The 21122-nt window shown below is 33.0% G+C and overlaps 2 protein-coding genes and 1 non-coding gene across 3 annotated transcripts; all 3 read left to right on the forward strand.

The window, feature by feature from the left end:
* The first annotated feature begins 219 nt into the window (after window positions 1-219).
* Window positions 220-3844, forward strand: LOC113750009 (bidirectional sugar transporter SWEET1-like). The gene is made up of 6 exons (XM_027293910.1): window positions 220-462; window positions 605-641; window positions 761-856; window positions 2175-2454; window positions 3009-3128; window positions 3527-3844. The coding sequence occupies exons 1-6, from the start codon at window positions 426-428 to the stop codon at window positions 3704-3706; spliced, it is 750 nt and encodes a 249-aa protein (XP_027149711.1). The 5' UTR covers window positions 220-425; the 3' UTR covers window positions 3707-3844.
* Window positions 3845-7204: 3360 nt separating this feature from the next.
* Window positions 7205-7306, forward strand: LOC113750922. The gene has a single exon (XR_003464692.1). It is a non-coding gene; the product is annotated as a U6 spliceosomal RNA (small nuclear RNA).
* Window positions 7307-12555: 5249 nt separating this feature from the next.
* On the forward strand, window positions 12556-15893 carry LOC113749026 (bidirectional sugar transporter SWEET1-like). The gene is made up of 6 exons (XM_027292656.1): window positions 12556-12829; window positions 12958-12994; window positions 13326-13421; window positions 13950-14229; window positions 14927-15046; window positions 15483-15893. Exons 1-6 carry the CDS (start codon window positions 12793-12795, stop codon window positions 15657-15659), a joined length of 747 nt encoding a protein of 248 aa, XP_027148457.1. The 5' UTR covers window positions 12556-12792; the 3' UTR covers window positions 15660-15893.
* The last annotated feature ends 5229 nt before the right edge of the window (window positions 15894-21122 follow it).

A 21122-nucleotide genomic window follows, 5' to 3' on the forward strand; every position in this document is an offset into this window, starting at 1 on the left:
AATATAAATGAAAAGCACGGCAAAATAAGTCATATGCAGGTCACTGCACAAAAAAGCAGAGAGTCCCAAAAATGTCATTACGTATAGGACGGAGGGAGTAGTTTTTTTTTCCAGATATTTATTTATAATTTGTTATTATTGTGTTTTAAGTTTGGCTCTGGTTCTATATATTAAAATAAAAAAAAAAGTTCGGCTCTGGTTCTATATAAACCCCTTCACTTCGTTTTATTGTTGCGTGCCACCTTTTATACTAGACCTCACTCTTCAACCGCTTGCTTGCTCCCCTCAGCAAAGAATACATACAACTTGCATTTTGCAGAGTTTCTTGCAGTACAATTTGGTCTGAGAATTTGGCAATTTGCATTTTTATTGTTTTCCCGAGAATTATTTTGTCTTTGGTTCACTGAAGAAGCTTCCCAGAGAAAATGGTTCATATTTTGCACACAGTGTTTGGAGTGATTGGTAGGTTTTCATTTTTATTGTGTTAACAAAATGACAGCAGTCCTATTCTTTTGACATCTAGGAATGACCTTTTGAAGTTTTTGGACTCAGGTTTTTATTTGATTCTTACATTTTTTTTTTTTACTTTCCCCGTTTGTAACAGGAAACGCTTGTGGCTTATTCCTGTTCTTGGCACCTACGTAAAAATCCTGATAATTTGTTTATCTCTTTTTCTTCTTCAAACTGATTATCTCTGATGTCAATTAATTAAAAAGGAAATACAGATTTAGAAATCAACTAATTTGATGCTTGATACTAGGATTACATTCAAGAAGATCCTTAGGAAAAGGTCCATAGAAGATTTCTCCGGAGTACCTTATACCATGGCTTTGCTCAACTGCCTCCTTTATACTTGGTAAGTTTCTTGAATTTTCTTTAAATGCTTTTACAAATCTCCGCCTCATCTTATTGGCATTGCTAGTTATCTAGTTCTTCATAAACACCCTAGCTAGGTGTGTGATAAATTTAAATTGTGAACAACAAATTTGCTTTCTTGACTGTATTTTCGAAGCTAATTTTCAAATTTGTGAACATACTCTAGTTTTAGCATACTAAATGAAAAGGAGGATGCGTTGTAAAGTTGCTTCTCCTATTGACTAAAAGTCATGTATGTATCTCTGTGTCTGTATATTGTGCTTTGAAGAATTCTTGGTAACTATTACCTCCTTTATCCATTAGATGCATTTTTTTTTTCCAAATTGTAACTCCTTAATCAGCTTGACATTTTAAGAAAATTAGTGGCTTGGTACTAACAATTGTTGTAACTCCTTTTTCTTGCTAACAAGTTTACTTTGGAGACGTATCGATGACAATTTGAAAAGTCAACTTGATTCTCAATTTTGGAACAATGAGGGAATTTCAGTTTTGCATTTATATATTTTTTGCTGTTTGAATAAAGATGGTATGTTTTTGTTTGGACCAAAAAATAAAAAGAAGAAAAAGATGGGGTGATTTTAGAATATTACATATTTAAAGTGTCCAAAAGTTAATTTAGGACATTCTGATTTGTCCTGATATATGTAAATATGGTTGCTAACGTACATCTCACCTGCCAAGGGCCCAAATCCCGAATCAACTCGTGCATAATTGAAAAGCCCGATCGACGTGCTTTCGGCCCAAAGTGTAGCTCAAAAAAAAAAAATAAAAAAAAATCAAATGCTTCCAAATTCCAGTTAAAGCAGCATATTCCACTACTAGACTAGAAAAGATTTTTTTCTTGAAATTATCCTTAAATTTCTACAAATTCAAGAATTCCTTATATGATTTGTTTATTATAAAGCAGAATTTTCAATATTTCCGTATCTACTAGAAAGTATCTGTGACTGAGGCTGGTAAAATTGAGAGTGAACAATGGAGTTGGTAAAATTGAAATTGGTGGGGCTGTTCTTGGTTGTTGTTATAAATTTTGGAAAAGGTAATAAATCAGAACGAGTGAAGGCTATTTTTGAAAATTTTTTAGCATTTTTTTCTATCGAAAAATCTAGTATATAAGCACCAAAACGAAAAGAGCATCAAATAAACTAATTTTTCAAAATCAGAATCTAAAAGGAGGTAAAATTATCAGACGACAACACCATATATGAGGCAACCTTATCCCTTTTTTATTTAGAAAAATTTCATTATTGGCTCATGCCAAAAATTATACTAATACCTTTCTTGATTGAATGAACTAGGTACGGTTTGCCTTTTGTGTCGCCAAACAACATATTGGTATCAATAATAAATGGAACTGGAGCAGTACTGGAGTCAATCTATGTGTTGATCTTCCTTATACTTGCGCCTAAGAAGGAGAAGGCAAAGGTTTTTGGAATTCTTGTTTTGGTCCTCACAACATTTGCAGCTGTTGTCTTGGTTTCCATGTTGGCCCTCCATGGCAAGACGAGGAAGCTTTTCGTTGGTTTAATTGCCACAATCTTCTCCATTGCAATGTATGCTGCACCTCTTTCAGTAATGGTAAGAGTTGAGCCCGTTCACTTGATTTCTTTTGGGCTGTTTTTTGTTCTAACATTTGAGTCAATTTTTTGACATCAAAACTAAGTTCAATAATATTCTTCATTTCTAGGGCTTTTACTCGTCCATTTTTTGTCTTATGTACTTCATTGTTAGGTTGTAGTCTTTTTTTTTTTTTTTTTAAGTTATTTTTTAAGGTGATGGTTGCAGGGTGCTAAGAGGAAAAATAGATATCATGAGATGAAACGTCCTGTTATTACCATGCACTGCTGTAAATGGCAAATGAAAAGTGTAGCTTTATTTTTGATCGATTTTATGTATACAAGACAAATTTAAGTGGCAGCGGCATATATCATGGCTTTATATATAGCCTCTTTCATTCTTTATTTCCTTTTCCTACTTTTCCTAAAAACTAGTAAGCTGGGAAGCCCAAGTACTGATTGATTTCAAGCATTTCTACCGGAAAAAATGGCAAGATTCTAGTTCATTATGGATTTACATACATTGTTGTATCACAACACTATGGATAAAATGCTTATTATGATCTATGCATGCAGAGGTTGGTGATCAAAACCAAGAGTGTGGAGTATATGCCATTTTTCTTGTCCCTGTTTGTTTTCCTAACTGGTACTACGTGGTTCATTTATGGGATGATTGGAAAGGATCCTTTCCTTGCTGTGAGTATCATATTCTAGCTTCACAAGTACTTTCAAATTATGCAGACTCAATTTTTTGTTTTTATTTTTATTTTTTTGGCTACTTATGTACTTAATTGTTTGTTTTTATTAATCGATTGGCTTGGATTGTTCATATTGATGCCTAGAACACCAACAACAAAAATCTATCGTTCCTAATTTAACCTATAAATGATTTGACTTCTGCCCTTTGCATGACCATAGAAATTGTGATAACTCTAAAAGCGTTTTTTAGGCAAGGGATCCTTCTATGAATTTGAATAACTATGTAATACAAATCAGTAGACAAACCACGAGAATCAGTTCATCCAGTAGCTATAGACTATACAACTTTTCTTGCTTTTAACTATTCCCATTGGAGCCAACATCTAAATTTGCAGGTACCTAATGGATTTGGATGTGTTTTGGGAGCAATGCAATTGATGTTGTATGCCATTTATCACAAGAATAAGGGGGACAACAATAAAGGTGTAGCCAATGGATCTTTGGAGATGGGAATTGAGCAGTCCCATCAGCAGAAACATGCCACCAATGATAGGCAACTTGATGGACAACTTTAATTAAGTTTGATCATGTAAATTCAAATTTACCTTATTCCTAATTGTTGTTCACTACAAGTAAGAAAACCCATATGGGATAATTAATCAATGTAACAATGATTGATATCATAATCGATTGATTTTCCCAGGGGAACTTAGTTAATATAATGAGCTCAAGAAAATTGTTTATCAGGGAAGTACCATAGTAGTTCCTTCGATCGGGGAATTTGATCATCTTTTGCTAGTAGCCCTACTTTGATCAATCATTTTTTGCTGAACTACGTAATCATGCATCATAAAATTAACAATTATTAGATTGAATGTATATATTGCTGAGCAAGATTGAAAAGGAAAACACAAGGAAATTGAGCTTGGCACTTGATATTCCTTTACGTTTCCCTTTCTCCACTAATGTAGTTAAAAGGACATTACATACTCAAGGCAAGTAATATAGATATTTCATTTTCAGCCGTTCACAAGGTAGTAGATTAACTTAATGCTTGGCACTTGGCCGGGAGCAAAAGTAGAAGATATAAGTTGAGAAAATGTATAGAAATTCATTATTAGAAATGTACTCTCAAGTCTCATGCAGATAATACACTAGTTTGGAACGCCCATTCTATGAGAGGCATTTTCACAAGGAAAATAAGGATGTTATACCACTTTCAAAGTTAGAGCACATTTGTGATGATATTGAAAAAAGTTAGAGTACTGTTTTCTTCTCTTATCTCAACCGGCCAAACTTTCCCCACTCTTTTCACTCTCTTTTAAGACGGGAAAAAAACCTTTTGACTAGAGAAAAGAAATGAAGAGACAATATGTGTTGTTTTCATCTCTATTAAGGAATTTATAGCTTAAGGAAAAAGTAAAAAGAAAGAAAGGAGCACGGCTTTCTCAGATTTTGTTATATGAGAACTACCTCAATAAAAAAATTTGGTAGCCAAACTTCCTGTGGAAAAGTATTTTTGATCTTTTCCCTATCATATTAATTTTGGATTAATTTTCTATTTACTTAATACACTTTCACCATTGAATACATGATATATAATCCAAATTTGAATTTGAAATTCAAATGTTGCAGATGTATGGGATATTTAGTTGTGATAGTGTATACACTGTTAGTATATGTAATATTTACTCTTAATTTTTTGGATAATTCCACTCTACAACGTTTTGACTCACTTTGCATGAAAAGACCATACTCACTTTGCTGTTGATGGAGTGAGAATGGCTTGGAATGATTTGGAAACTTTTCTCTAATTTCAAAAGCATAGAGCTTTTAGGGATGATTTGATATGTGAGCAAGCAAAAAAATTTAATGCTCCTATTTGGAATGTGTCCAAGATAGATATTTAGATTGCCAAATGGGAATAGAGTCAAATCACAGCAATTGGACTTGGTATAATTTGTGCCTTTTCTTATAAATTTCTACAATTGGCATCAAGAAAACAAAATTAATTAGCTTCTTTTCTTCTTCATTTCCCATAAATCTCCTTAACAAAGAGAAAGAACTCAAATTTGGATTAACTTCTCTAGCTAGTCCTTTACCCTCTTGGTCATGACAGCTTCAATGAAATGCACCAACTCCGCCGAAAACAGGTCCTTTTTTAAGTTACAGGTTACTCAAAAGCAACCCACAGAACACGTAACATTGTCATCACTGACAATGATAACTTGTTCTTCTGTACCAAAAATGTAGTTCCCTTCTCCCCTTATCCAAACAACAGGGAACAACACATACACACACTACCTAAGGGAAACCCACAGCCCAACCCAAAAGGCATGCTGACTTTCAGGCTACACTGAGGACCTTAAGTAGTACACACGCACACCACTCACAATCGATGTGGGATAGAGGGAAAGGGGGAGGGAAAACACCAGACTCTTGCCAAGGCTCACGGCTTTTAACCACTCCTGATTTTTCCTTATCCAAACAACAGGGAACAACACACACACACTATCTAAGGGAAACCCACAGCCCAACTCAAAAGGCATGCTGACTTCTGCCTATAAATGAATTAACCTCCCCCACAACAATATCCTCATTACTATTATATCTCAAGTCATTTTAAAAAAAAAAAAAAAACTAAGAGGATATATTAGCATATACAAAGTAGCCTTCTTCTGGATGGGGGTTGCTGGGGTTTAATTTTTCATGTCTTAAAGTGGTGTTTATGAGCATGTGATTATAGCGCATGAAAACTTAAACCGAATTTGAAACTGAAATAGTTGAATTGTGGAACACAAACAATTTTTTTTCCCTTATTTTTGACAACGAATTGGTCGTACTAGATAACACTAAGATATACAATATGACTCACACTTTACCTTGAACACAGGTCACTGGATATAAAGAAGAAAAAAATGTGTGTACATGGTCCAGTGTGTAAAATCAGATCATTCTTGTTCTTTGACCAATAAATGCCAGAGATTTTGAGGCCACAAACAAAGGTTCAATTTCAACTCCACACCTGCAAGAGCTTCTCTTGAAATGATTAGGATGGTGAGTTAGTTTGAATTCATCAGCAGCATTAATGGTACAAATGCTTCAACTTTTGTTGTGTATGGCTAAACCTGGATTCTATTTCATCCATTCAATAAAAAAAAAAATTCGTTACACATTTCCACATTTTTGAACTCAGAATCATGTGTCTTGAGAGCCCTGATATGCAGGGCAATGTGCCTGAGATTAAGAGAATTGAATGCTTGGTTTGGGGTATGTACGTGTAAATGTCTTAGTCAGTATTAAAAAATGTGGACTGATCTTTACTAATCCTGCCATGTTGAGGTGAAGTAGAAATTTGTCAACAATAACAAGTCCTTTTTTCTTTTTCTTCTGTTTATGCCATGATTGGTCTGCATTGTGGATCAAGGGAATGGACAGCAGAATTTATAAGTGTTCTTCTTAACTACCATATACATTATTCTAGAACTGAACCTAGCTTTTTTCTTGCCTTGTCTTCCACTGTTTGAACGTCACTGCTTTACTCCGGAAAACCCTCCAAGTTACCAATGAAAGTCGCAACGGATCTTCTATCCCACATCCTGTGCCACTCTCTGTCCCACTTTTTATTATATTGATATTTCTCCTCTATAAACATCACGTTTTAGTTTCTTTTTGTTTCCTTAAGATCCAATAACTATTAATTGAGTAATACACAAAATTTAACAAACTCAAAAAACCAAAATGCATAAAAAATGAGATTTTTTATGAATTTTCTGCTTTATTTTTTAATTTTCTATTATATATTATTTTTTTGAACCTCCTGTATTTATTTTTTACTCAATTAATAGTTATTGGATCTTAAGGAAACAAAGAAGAACTAAAACGTGATGTTTATACAGGAGAAATATCAATATAATAAAAAGTGGGACAAAGAGTGGCATAGGGTGTGGGACAGAAGATCTGTTGCGAATTAAAGTGATTACGACCTTATAAGCTAGAGTCTTTCGTTTCTACGTCTTGCTAACCGTTAAGTATGTCCTTATAGATAAATCTGGCTAACTTAATTTTTGTTTGTCCCTTCGGGGACATCTGATAAAATTGGAACGATACAGAATAGATTAGCATGGCCCCTGCGCAAAGATGAATTGAGAAATGGAAATTAAAACACCAAAAAAAAAGGAAAAAAAAAAAAACAACTCGATAGCCTTTTCGAGATGGAAAAAGGTAAAAAAGCGTTACCATTTGATTGGAGTAATAAGACACCTAACTAAAAACCAATTGATAATGACCAGAAATACCTTTCATCGATCTTATTAGTTGGTCATATTGTAGTTCTTATGAAATGGACATGAAACACGTTTCTTGAGACACGTCTCCACTCAACAAAGAAAAAAAATGAATTTCGATGAGGTCTGGTGGATGGATGGATGAAATTTACAAAGGTCAAGTACTTACAAGTTTTAAATTTTGGTTTATTTGCCTCAGTCCAACCACATCCCTAGTTATCTGTATTTTTAACCAAAGAAAAGAAACAGAATATATGTATCGGCCTAATGCTATATGGCGATCAGTTTTGTTTCTTGAATCCGTTTTCTCTTTCGTGGCTATTTACAATAATTAACTGATACTACACTAAAAAATCAAAGCAAAAGAATACTAAGCGGTTGACTGCTCGATAATATAATTATCATCAAGTACAAAATTAAATATGACAAACTTGGGTGCTGAATCTTTGTGCTAGACAAAATTGGGCTACAACTCTCAACAAATATCTTCCGGCTGAACCAGAGAGGACAACCCCATACAGCGGCCGGACCAACGGCAAGGAATCACCTTTCAATAGACTCTATTTGATAACTTAATTTAACACTTAAATTTAATAAATTCAAATCTTAATATATTCAGATATATTTGTTAATAAAAAAAAGAATATCTGAATTAATTAAGTGGCAATGAATTTTTTAGGCAAAACTTGCTCCAAAAAAATAAATGATATGCTATTCACTTATCACTTAATGTGATATATACTCAAATATATCACATTTATTACTCAAATATATCAAATTTACTACTTAATGATTCAATTACTTAACGGATTTAAACTTCAAATTTTAGATTTCAATTTTCAATTTTCAAATTTCAGTTTTATGGAATGCACCTTAAGATTTATGGCCACAACATCCAATCTAGACAATTTGGATAGGCCACATAATATAGTTTTGACAATATTATGTACAAGAGTGGAGCATTCTAATTTAGTTGATTTCTATATCTGACCGAAGTAGGCCAATTATGCAAAAATTCTTTGATCCGGAATCCAAATATGGGTTTTTGAAAAAAAAAGAAAATTTGATTTATATTTAATAAATATCACAGTTTAGCTTATACATAAAACTAACAATAACTTTGAGTTCAAAAACTTTTATCTCCTTTTGCATAAAATAATCATAAGCTTAGAGTTTTTGCACATTTATGAGTGAGATACTATTGTTTGTTTGTTTAACAATTTTGACAAGAATTCTCATTAATAAACTTTCTTGCTTTTTAGCTCGTACATTAGCTTCAATCACATTTCGAAGGCCAAAAAAAAAAAAAAAACCCAAGGTTTAAAGAAAGAAAAAAAATCCATAGGTTTTAATTGTAATGTAAGACTTGTTGCAATCCTATAGAGACTAGGTTTTAATCCCTCGATCTCCTTCCAGCTACTTAAATTCTACTCTCCCCTGTAAAAATTAATAAAAAAAGAAGTAGGCTTCGTTCTCTATTGCTTTACATTTTATAAATTCTGATTATAAAAATTGATTATAGAGACTAATGAAAACCAGTAAAAGCAACTATTTAGGTGATTATAGATTTTAGCTTTTTTAATCATTAAAAAAATCTATAATCAAAATACAAAAACAATCGAGAATATCACAAAAAATGCTTATTTAAAATCAAAATTTATAATCAATTAAAATAATTAATCGAGAACAAGCCTATATATATATATATAAACAATTAATAAAGGAAAGCAAAAGTGTACATGTAACATCCCTTCAGACCCCATATTTAGGGCTAGAGAGACAGGACTACATGGTATGTTCGAAGGAACCCTCCTCGATGGTGCTAGTGCCTACTACTGAATTAAATATAGGCTTCGCAAGGATTAACCGTTTTGTCATTTTCTATGTCGTATTTTTCGAACTATCCTGCCGCACAAGATTAATATTGCTGTCGTTGTAAAATAAACATTGGCTGGGTAATGGGTTTAAAGAGCATATCATAATTAAATTTAATAAACCAAACGAATTTACAGGACATGTACAGTAGAGAACCTGAATATATTCTAACGGGATAATGTTCAAATTCAAACTCAAAGCACATGTAAATTTTAATGAGGACAAGTCAACAATTTCGGCCCGTTTGGATTGCAATTTTACTCAAGAAAAATTGTTATGTTTTCCGTGAACATATTTTTTTATCACCTTTTTACCTCACATATATCAAATCGTTACAGTAATTTTCCTACAAAAAATCTAGAAAAATGTAATACAAACTGGCCGAGCTTGAATTGAATTCGCTTTTGATTTAACAAAGATAAGCATAGGTATCGTTTGATGTTGACACATGCTAACTCTTGACCGAAAACCCCTAATCTCACATAATTAAGAAAATCTACACGATACAGAAACTTAAAGTAAAATATGATTCACTTTCTATTTTCTAGCTATTCTCACGTTTGTGTCTAACTACCACATAGGCATCTCATACTTTTTCAGTAGTTTTTTTTTTTGTTGTAGTTGGAACTGTTTAATTAATCAGTTAATGTAATAATAACAATAATAATAATAATAATAATAAAATGCTCCATAATGTACATGTAGTAACTAATGGTGATCTAAATAATATAGGCTACTAGCAATTTGATGGAATTCCAGTATGGTATTCTTCTAGTTGCTAGTTGAATGATTTTTATGCTCATTTTAAGAACATACAAGAAAATATTCTACGGCATTTTGTTTAACTAAAAATCAGTCAGAACTTAAAAAGTTTCTGTCTAAACTGTTTTAGAGCAAATCAAGCCTAAATGCGTACCCTTTTCTTAGTCAGTGGAGGTGAAATATCCGTTCGCAAATATAGACTCTCCAGTACCCCAAAGACAAAAAAAAAATTAAAAAACAAAACAAAATAAAAAGATTCTTGTACTTCAAATACTTGCAAATCTCATACAATTTTAGGTAATATATATGGGAAATTTGTCGTTTCAATCTTTTGTACATAAAACACAGGCAACCAAAAACTCCACTTGGACCACCAATCCCTATAAATATATATATATATATATATATATATATATATATATCTATGTGTGTGTGTGATACTTTAAGCTTTTACTATTTACCAGTTTAACATAGAAGTGATCCTCCTCTATACACGATGGTAAAAAGAAAAGAAAAAGAAAATTTTGGATTTCACGATAGGAAAAAGTCTGAGCAAAATTGTTTAGCCTGATGCTAGAGAAAGATTGTTTTACAAAATTATTGGATTTGTAATCTATTGATTTGACATTTAAATTTAATTAAATTGCAAAATACAACAGAATATGAATAGGAGATTTTGCTTAATTTTAAGTCCATGTGAAACTTCGACATAATAGACAGCTTTTTTCTTTTTCTTTTTTTCTTTGTGATTCATAACAGATTCTAAATGTTATAAAAAGAAAATAGAAAATAGGAGAGTTTGAGAGTCAAACAAAAAAACAAGTAAAATATTGGCGTTTTAAGGCAATTGAGAGTATGATATTGTCAAAAACAAATCAACATCTCTAAATATATTAAGGTTTAATGAAATTTCCTGTTACAAATCAACACCATTTGAAGTAATTCTCAAATTTGGGACTACTTGACAATACATCCACGAGGGACTCCTCCCTCCTAGTATATTAAGGTGAGAGGGTGAACTTTAACATTTCTAAACTAATTTCGAATTTTTGCAGGGGCAAAAGGCTCATTTTTAAATTTTCAATTTTTTTGAGGTGAAAAATCTAAATTTCGTGTTTTCGTCCATGAATAAGATGGTACTTTTTGGGGACTAATCGCTTTACAAATTACAATCCATGAACGTCTAGTGCTTACCAAACAAATAAATAACTTGGGTTTTTTTTTGGACCCGGGGGGGGGGGGGGGTGAGGGTTGTCAAAAACACCCTTGTCCAATTGAGCCACTATATGTTATGTATTTTTTGTTTGATGCAGTAAACCCAATTAGGCCAGCTTTTTTAACGTCAAACCGGTACAACTCTAGCATTCGGCCGGATTATTCCAAATCATTAACCACTTGGTTAACAAATTAGAACACATCACAAATAATAATTAATTTATAAACTGAATACAAAGTCAAATATCACACCTCTAATTATAAGGAATGATCTCACAAGATCTTGGTCCAGTGATAAAAATTGAGACCCTAAAACTACAAAGTCTTGATCTCAAAATTTCACCGCGAAATTTAGATAGAACATCATTTGTTGTTGGTTTAGAGGCTGAATCTCCGCCTCTAATTATAAGGAATGATGTCATGAGATCTTGGTCCAGTGATAAAAATTGAGACCCTAAAACTATAAAGTCTTGATTTGACATGAAAATTGAGACCCCAAGAAGATAAATCCTTGGATTGAAGTTTTTACCCATATGAGTTTATTCTAACTGTACACTAGCATTCATCTGAGTGTACGTGAAATAGGTTTGGTTAATTAGGTCATGTTTGATAATTCAGTTCAACACTTAAATTTAATGGATTCAGATTTTAATATATTCAGACTGTTTGATGACAAAAAATTAAACATCTGAATTAATTAAGTGACATTGAATTTCGTAGACAAAACTTACTCTCAAAATTAAGTGATAAACTATTTACGTATCACTGAATGCGATATGTATTCAAATATATTAGATTTAATACTTAACAATTCAATAACTTAATGAATTCAGAGTTCAAACTTCAGATTTTAGACTTCAGTTTTCAAATTTCAGTTTATCAAATGCACCCTTAGTGTTGAATTGTAATTTGACTCTTTATTCCAACATAAGTTTCTGCTGTATTCTTATTTTTAAAAACAAAACAAAAAAAAAAAAGAAAAGGATTGCTGTTTGATAACCGCCTGGGACATGCTATGGGATATACAGCAGAACTCGTACACGTATTCTTCGGCCACCAAACTACCCAATGGGCTAATGCACAGTTTTCCTTTTGTACAGGAAGATGACGCAAAACTCAAAAGCATTGCCGAGGTTAAATCCCTTGTATGATACGGCTAACTGTAAAAATCTTTGATAAACTAAATATTCTGCTATGAAAACTAACAGTTTTTACCATCAAGCCTGATCATTTAAGTTTCTTGGACTCTTCTATATAATCTCCTCTGTGTCCAGTTGTCTGCCTGTACTACTCCTATTACTAGTAGTAATCTGCTGCCAAACTTTCCATTTCTTTCCATCCCTATACTCTGAACTGCTCTTCCCCTCCTTGCACCGAAATAAACAAAGTTTCCATCTTGATTTATCCAGTTAGTTTCAGCCATTTTCTTGAAGCATTCTTGGTCAGCAATTTCATTCTACTTTTGTATTCCGCTGTTCTTCATTCTTTCTAGAAAGTTAGTGTATACTCAACTACTGAAGAAAATGAAGGAAATTGCACATTTTGTGTTTGGAGTTTTTGGTGGGTTTTTCATGCATTTATCGGCTACTATTTTTTTTCTTAATCTTCACTTTCTCTTTTATGAGATTTCCTAATAAAGCTTTAGTTTCTGTTCTAATGGGCTGTTTTCTCTGTTTCTTTTATTGCAGGAAATGCTTCTGCGCTGTTCCTCTTTTTGGCACCAGTGTAAGATAATCCGAATAAAAGAATCCTTCTGTTTCTTGATCAAGAACAGAGTTTTAATGGGTTCTTCATCATTTTCCGTTCCGTGATTTGTGTCTCTCTTTTTTGCTTGTTTTCGGCAGTTAGATTCTTGAGAAGGGCTTAAACGCTTTTTTTTTTTAATTTAAATTTTAGTGAACATCATTGAACTGTTTTACTTGTCCTTATTTTACTTGTAAGTTTTGGCTTTTTCTTGAAAAACGAAAGTTCGTGATTACTTTTGCAGCGTATGGAGTAGTTTTATTCATCATTCTGGTACCTCTGAATTTTCACCTTTTGTTCTTGATTAATACAGGATAACATTCAGAAGGATCATTATTAAAAGATCTACAGAGCAGTTCTCTGGGGTTCCCTATGTCATGACTTTGCTGAACTGTTTGCTCTCTGCATGGTAAGTTGCTGTTTCCAATTTCTTTGTTCTTGAAACAGCTTGAAGAATCAATCGGTTCTTGTTTTGGTAGGACAATCATTAAGACGTAAGAAGAATTTATTTTACTATATTAAATCATCATATTTGGTTCCTAGGAGATTTTGGTTCATTTTCTTTGGTTACTCAGGAAATGGTAAAATAATGGAACTAGTCAACTTTTGGTGGAACTTTTGGTTTTGCTATACTCTTCTTAGATTAAGTGTCCCCAACAATTAGCGATCTTGAAATAATTCATTGTTTTGTAAATTGGATTATCATGGAACTTTTAATTCTTTTATTGTCATAGGCTGCAAAACTCTGTTTAAGGGACATCTTCGCTGAGGCTTGAATTCTTGTCTGTTGTTTTTTCCAATATCAGAATTTTCTGAAATTGTGAAAGTGGAATTTTTCTATTTTGATAACCAAATTCTCTTCGAAAACTCTTTCATCATGCAACATGGGAAGTTTTTCTGCTCAGATGCTAAGTCTTCTACTTGATGAATTGAACAGGTATGGACTGCCTTTTGTATCACCACACAATCTGCCAGTGTCCACAATTAATGGAACTGGTGCTGCAATTGAGATTATATATGTGCTGATTTTCCTCATTTTTGCACCCAAGAAGGAGAAAACAAAGATCTTTTCCATTCTTGTTCTGGTCATCACTGCGTTTGCAGCTGTTGCGTTGGTTTCCCTATTTGTTCTCCATGGCCAAAGCAGGAAGTTGTTCTGTGGTTTAGCTGCGACAATTTTCTCCATCACCATGTATGCTTCACCTCTGACAATCATAGTAAGCCCTTGTAAACCTTGCCCTCTATGTCATTTAGCATCTCTTTTGCTCTCTAATATTGACAGCCATGCTTCCTCTACTATTACAGCTTGTACAATGGATTGGGGTTATACCAGTCAAATTGGTTGTGATTATTTACATGATGAATCTACCTTTGTTTTCGAGTACTGTTTCGATAGTATAGTTTCCTTTCAAAATTGCCAAATTCATTTTAGGATTTATCTAGGTTAACAAATGATATTGATCACTAGGCGACACGCATTAGGTTATCCTTTATGCTTATACAAGATTCTTTCAGCTTGCCGACATACAAAATTGTAGTAGGAACAGATCATACGTGTCTACCTCGAATTGAAATCATTCAGAAGCCTAGACAATGTTTCTTTATGTTTCTATGATCTGTTCTATTACATAATTGCACAGGCTACCTAGTAGGATTCATTATTCTTTTAGGTTGATTTGAAGTTGAAGGCAACACCCCTTATGATGTTTCTTTCTCAAAGTTGCGTATGGCTGGCAATTGGAAATGTGATAGATGGTGACAAGTGAACCATTTTTTGCTCACTGAATTCATTGGCCAAATATTTTTTTTGAAATAAATTTGAATGGTTTCCAAATAGTTGAGGGCATTATTTATGACTTAAATTCAATTGTCTTTCCTTGCTGGATCTCCTGATTTGAAGAATTATAATTGCAGAGGTTGGTGATCAAGACCAAAAGCGTGGAGTTCATGCCATTCTTCCTGTCACTCTTTGTGTTCTTATGTGGCACTTCCTGGTTTATCTTTGGCCTTCTTGGAAGAGACCCCTTTGTTGCTGTAAGTACAACCGTCCACTCATTCAATGAAACTGATTGTGAACTTTCCCTTCAATTTCAGTCACTTCTTTGATCCTCTGATACTACTTCGTATATGCAACACGATCATGTTTTCCCTTTTTCCCCTCATCCTAACCTAAGACCTGAGCAAGCGCACTTTTATCCTATACAGTTAGCTGTTTACTTGTGAATTGTGACAATTTATCTTGTCATTTCATCTTCGGAATACAGTAATTTTGCGTAAAAATTGGAACTTTTGGGTGATAATTGCAGCACTTTACCGAGCCACCCTCATCCCTAATGTTGGGAAGAAATGGGAAATTTTGTTGCCAACTTTTTCGTTTGTTGATATCTGAAGAGGGACCTTTAACTAACTATGGTGTGAACTTAGTTAAAAGAAGCCTTTCATCATGATAATTTTGTTCCTGTCTTGTCAGATTCCAAATGGCTTTGGGAGTGGATTAGGAACAGTGCAGCTAATCTTGTATGCTATCTATCATGACAACAAAGGTCCAGGGAAAAGAGAAGTTTCTGATGCATCCTCACAGTTAAAGGATCTGGAAAATGGCAAGCCTCAAGAAGAGAAGCAAACACCAGGGGATGAACAGGTTTAGAAAGTTATGGAGACTGCATCTGAAGAACTGTTGCCTAAATCCCCCTGCAGATTTGCTGTTTCTTTCAATCTTGATTTCCAATGTCTTTCTTTGTGATGTTCCTTTTTGCCTGCTGGAGGTACTGTAGGATAGAAACAAAAGTAGGGAATGTTGATCAATCAGGCCTTGGTTTTCATTGTATTTCTGGTGATGGTTATGACTTTGATATCAACGGCGTCTATTTTCATGTGCAAAGTAATGTGGCCCAAGCAAGTCTATGTTTTTTGCCTTTTTTTTTTTTTTGGAGGAGCATTGATGAATAGGGGGAAAAAAAAGGCTGCAATTGTACTAAAACAATAAACCAGGTCCTCTAAAATTTAAAGACAAGAAAATAACTTTATGTTTTTTTAACATGTCCTATTCCCTGGTCTTTGTGGCCAAATTCGGATTTTTTTTTTTTTTTTTTGGGTTCTGTTCCCATTGTATGTAGACTAGATGTGTCAAAATGGGTGATTTGGATAGATTGGACGAGTCATAAATTGGGTAATGAGTATAATTAGATCAACCCATTTATATTCATTTAAATAAATGGGTATAATTGGGTGTAGCCATAGATACCCATTTAATAAATATGCATGGGTATACCTAACTACTCATTTATGAGTCACTTAAAATTTTCCTTTTTTTTGCATGTTGTTTGACAAGAAATAACAGTATTTTATTTGGTACTAAACTAGTAAGAAATTCAAATTTATTTATTTAACACTCATTAAAAGTTGAGTTTAAATGTATGCTTATTTTTAAATAGGTGGATTTGAGTAAATCAATATAATTGGATTCTGATTGGCGCATCTAATGTGGACGGTGCCCAATATCATCCGTACTCATTTTTCTCAAGACAAGTGTGAGAAGATTAGTGTTGTATCCCATTCAAACAGAGATATATCCTCAGAACGGACCATATGACATTTCCACTTAAAAGAGAAAATTGGACATGAGATTTTGACGTGGTTTGAGCACACAAGAATCCAAATAAACCCCGACTTGCCAATTTTGAGTGAAAGTAGGCTATGCCATTATATATTTACTAAGAGTTATTGCAACTCTTGTCCACTTCATGATATTTTAATAATCCTTTTTTAACATCTTCTGAGTTGGGGAGGAAGAATTTGCATCTCAACATCTGGGAGAGAGAATTGGAGTTCTTGACCATTGGCGTCAAGAACTCGAAGAACCCTTGCCTCAGATGGACAACTTGGTGCTTCTCCTACTCAACTAGTGATATTATCCAAAATTTACGTGATCAACATCCAATCCAACATCATAATTAAGAAATCATGTTTGGATTGCGAATTTTCGCAAAAAAATTCTCTTGACGCATTTTCTAATCACTTTTTCATCTTATATAAATCACGTTGTTATAGTATATTTTTCTAAAAAAAACCTTACCATTCAAATGAAACCAAGTGCTCCATACCAATGCATCTACCGACCCAAACGCCTTGAGAATGGATTTTACTATTAACAAATACTAAACCTAGATCTTTCATTTCTTTACCCAGGTAGGGCAATATACTCTCTCCCCTAAACCACCCAATGCTTTTCTCTTCCGGGTGATATGGTCCTTGAATTCTCATATGGTGCGCATCGAAAATAAAAAATTCTCATACTTCATGGGCTCCAACACCTCCTTACTTCAGGGGCGAAGAAAGTCAACCGGGCTCCAACACCTCCTTACTTCATGGGCTTGAGTTTTTTTTTGAAAGTAATCCTGCTTTAATTCAGGGTTCAAAAATTATTCCAACGGGTTAAATCTTCCACAAATAGAGTTTTTGCTACTTGAAATATAAACTTCAAAGTTGTCACTTCAAGTAGCGAGTTTAAAAGTTGCTACTCTAAACCCTAATTAGCAACTACTCACATTATTTCCATATATTACACTTTCATACGTAAAATTTAAAAAAAAATTTGTATGTTGTATATATAAAAAAAAATGAGCTAATCTTATATACAGTATATACACTCTAATGATTAGATTGTTGAAATAAAAAATTATCATAAAAGTGGTGTTGTGGTGAGAGTGTGGATGATATAAGGGTCGTCACAGGTGAGAATATCAGCGCAACAAAAAATCCAACCCATTTTTCCTTTTTTTCATGTTCTTAAGAATCGGTACAATTTTATATTTCAGTCGGATATCACCGTTGATTAACATATTTCAACATGATTTGGAGGAAAAAATTTCTCAATCCTATTGCCATAGACAAAATTTGCGGCGAAGGAATTTTTTTTTAATTAAAAATTTTAATTTTTTAATGTTGCATAGGACTAAATTTGTGGACCGTCAGTGAACAATTGCCATTTGCGGAATTCTTGAAACCGCAAATGACCTTTGCAGCGAAGGTGGTCATTTGCCGCAAATCAGGTCCTTTTTTTTTAATGAGAAAAGAAGAAACCAATTATGCTTTATGAAGATAGCGTCATCAAATATGAATGTTAATTCAATTCATGCATCTGACCTTTACAGGACATATTAAAAGGGTAAATTTGCAATAGAACACATGCAAAACCAAGCAAAATAAAAACATTTAAAAAATAATAAAAAATATAATTGATACATGGACATTTTTGAGGCTCCAGAAATTAGAGTTTTGACTACAAATTTCTTTCCACCCTCTTCATTTCTTAAGTCCCACTATTTTCCTATTGAAAAAAAGAATAAAAAACTCCTGTATTAGACCCCTTCGTTGATGATAACGAGGACCTAACGCCTGAGCAAGTGCAAGCACCATCTCGGAGGTCCGAATGACTACAATTGAGACGAGATCCACCACATGAAAAGATGTATTGGAAATATGGCTACTTTATCACTCCGCGCGATAAAGGCAAGAGGCGTGTTGGTGGGTGATATTTAGAGTTTATGAATTTTTCTTTTCAAATCTCCCGTTATTATCATTTAAGTTCATGTACTAATTATTGCACTCATTTATTGTTGAAATGATTGAATGCTACATTAATTATCATTAATTATATTAACATTAAAACTAAAATATTAAAAAAGGGATGACTTGGGCATATTTTATTTTCATTTAACAGCATGCATGATTAGCACAATTCTTATAGGTACATTAAATTTTAGATTTCATGGGTAGGATTTATATTACGTGTTAGGGTGTAGTGATTTCGAGTTTAGAGTTAAGTTTATGATTAGGATTAGAGTTAGGTTTTAGAAAAAAAAAATTAAACGAATCACCGCATATCAACTATGCCGCGATTCTTAATTGCATCAAAATGCTTCGCCGCTCATTTCACGAGCGGCAAAGGCTTTTCAAAAAAAAAAATTGCTCCTTAGCTTTGTAGAGGAAAAAAATGAAAAATTAAAACAATTTTTTAAAGAAGTCTCCATTGCTATTTGCGACGACCCTTAATTTAAAACAACCTTTCAACTTACACCACTTTTGTGAACTTTTTTTATTTTAACAATATTCCTAGAAATTCGCAGCAAAATTTGGATTTCAAATTCAATTTTAGATTATGTATCATACATCTAATAGTGCAACGTATAGACTGTCAGTGTATAAAAGATTAATTCAAAAAATATTATAAAAATTATTAATACTTTTGAATTAACAATATAAAACAAGTAATAAACTCTTAAAATATTACTTTTTAATTTTTCAAAAAGTATAAAAAATTTGAGTAAGAAAAACGACATACCTTTCAAGTTATAGACAAAATAGCAAACAATATACATTATAATTTCTACAAATTTATATATATGAATATACTGAGGTGATGAAGTTTTATTAAATTTAATGCTTATCATAATGATTAGAGTTAAAATTTGTATGAATGTAGAGTAATCTTTAAAATTTTTAGTATACAGAATTCTTGTACTAAATTTATTTTTTCTTAATTTAACTAATATCAAAATTTGAATCTCCTACCTTGAAGTGCATGGGTGAATGTGCCTAGCTTCTAAACATTCGGATTTAGGATTATGGAAAGAATATCAATCCCCCTTCATGGATTTAGGATTAACAAGTTAGATCAAATATTTAATCTAACTAGTATAATAGTTGAGAGGCACTTTTGGCATAAATAAATCTTGTCACACCTGAAATTATTTTTTTACTGTTGCTTTTTTGTATTAGACTAAATTGTTACAAAAATATTGGTTTCAAAGGAGGTTAGTGATATTTTTAGAATCTCAGGGAAGGACAGTGAAATAGTTTGAAACCGCAGGGGAGGTCTTTGAAATTATCCCATTAGAAAATGCAAAATAATGATTTGATAGTAAAACTAACTTGTATGTACATAACAATAACAAATTAGGACTAAAAAAAAACCATAATGGTGTTGCTAGCTTTAAGGGATAGTAACGTCTTTTTTGACCAATAAGACATTGACATGTGAGAGGGGTTATATTTTGCAAAGAAAAAGTGTTGCATTGTTTAGGATTCTAATCTAAATCTCTATGTTTACCTGCAGTAAAATATGGGTTGTTTTTGTATGCACATTATCTTTTTTAAAATTAATATTTATTTTAAAATTTATCAAATGTGCTTGACTGTAGTCCCCTCGAGTACCTAAAATATATAGGTAACATTCGGATTCAGGATTTTGAAGAGAATTGAATATCGTTCTCACCATGCCTATACTAGTGATAAATGCACACCAGATTGGTGTGCAAATTACTGAGATTAGTTTATAACCAAAAAAAAAAACTTACTACAATTTAGTGTAAGTGTAAACAAAGAACTATAACAAGAAATAAAATGTAGGAGTAGTTAATGGCATTTAAAAGTGATCAAAACTAGGTATTATGATATGAGTAACACCTATACATGTTAATTACCCTGAAGTTCTAAAACCCGTGAATCTTGGAATGGACATCTTTGGACGTAAAATCAAAAGACATTTTCTTTAACACCAAACTGGCTGCTCCAGCGTTTTGTTAATGCTACTAAAGTAAGCTGAGATACATCAGCAAAGAAGGGGAAAATTTATTTAATAGCTAGACTATTTGCCAATAGCGAATTTTATTCCTGTAGATGAACCCAAACACATTTTGGAAATCCAACACAGCACACCATGATACAACACTAACAGTTTCTGGAGAGAGGCAGTCCAATGTTATTCATTACAAACCAGGAAAGTGCAAATTCATATGCAAATGCTAATATGCGAAGGATGATAGTCTTCATTCTCCATTCAACCTCCTGCACAAACACCTGTAACACAAAGGTTACATGGTGATTTGCATTCTGTAACGTTTTTGCAAGGCTAGAAATAACACTCGGGGAGGTTGATTTACAAAATCTTTCTTGCGGTTGCACTGACCAACATGTCCATCTCAGCGGCTTCCATCTTTGACAAGGACAAAGCTGCATGCAAATTAATGACCACAATTTGTTAATACTACGATTTACTTGATCTGTGCTTTCTGATTAATCAGGAGAGAGCTAGCTAGCTAGCTGGAGG

This window comes from Coffea eugenioides, chromosome 10 (assembly GCF_003713205.1).
Source record: "Coffea eugenioides isolate CCC68of chromosome 10, Ceug_1.0, whole genome shotgun sequence".
Taxonomy (NCBI): domain Eukaryota; kingdom Viridiplantae; phylum Streptophyta; class Magnoliopsida; order Gentianales; family Rubiaceae; genus Coffea; species Coffea eugenioides.

Excerpts from the sequence above, each read along its gene's own strand:
- LOC113750009 (XM_027293910.1), top strand. The coding sequence starts at position 426 with ATGGTTCATATTTTGCACACAGTGTTTGGAGTGATTG. Across the intron at positions 642-760 it reads TTCCTGTTCTTGGCACCTAC|GATTACATTCAAGAAGATCC; the intron begins GTAAAAATCCTG and ends GCTTGATACTAG. Across the intron at positions 2,455-3,008 it reads CTGCACCTCTTTCAGTAATG|AGGTTGGTGATCAAAACCAA; the intron begins GTAAGAGTTGAG and ends CTATGCATGCAG.
- LOC113749026 (XM_027292656.1), top strand. The coding sequence starts at position 12,793 with ATGAAGGAAATTGCACATTTTGTGTTTGGAGTTTTTG. Across the intron at positions 12,995-13,325 it reads TTCCTCTTTTTGGCACCAGT|GATAACATTCAGAAGGATCA; the intron begins GTAAGATAATCC and ends TGATTAATACAG. Across the intron at positions 14,230-14,926 it reads CTTCACCTCTGACAATCATA|AGGTTGGTGATCAAGACCAA; the intron begins GTAAGCCCTTGT and ends TTATAATTGCAG.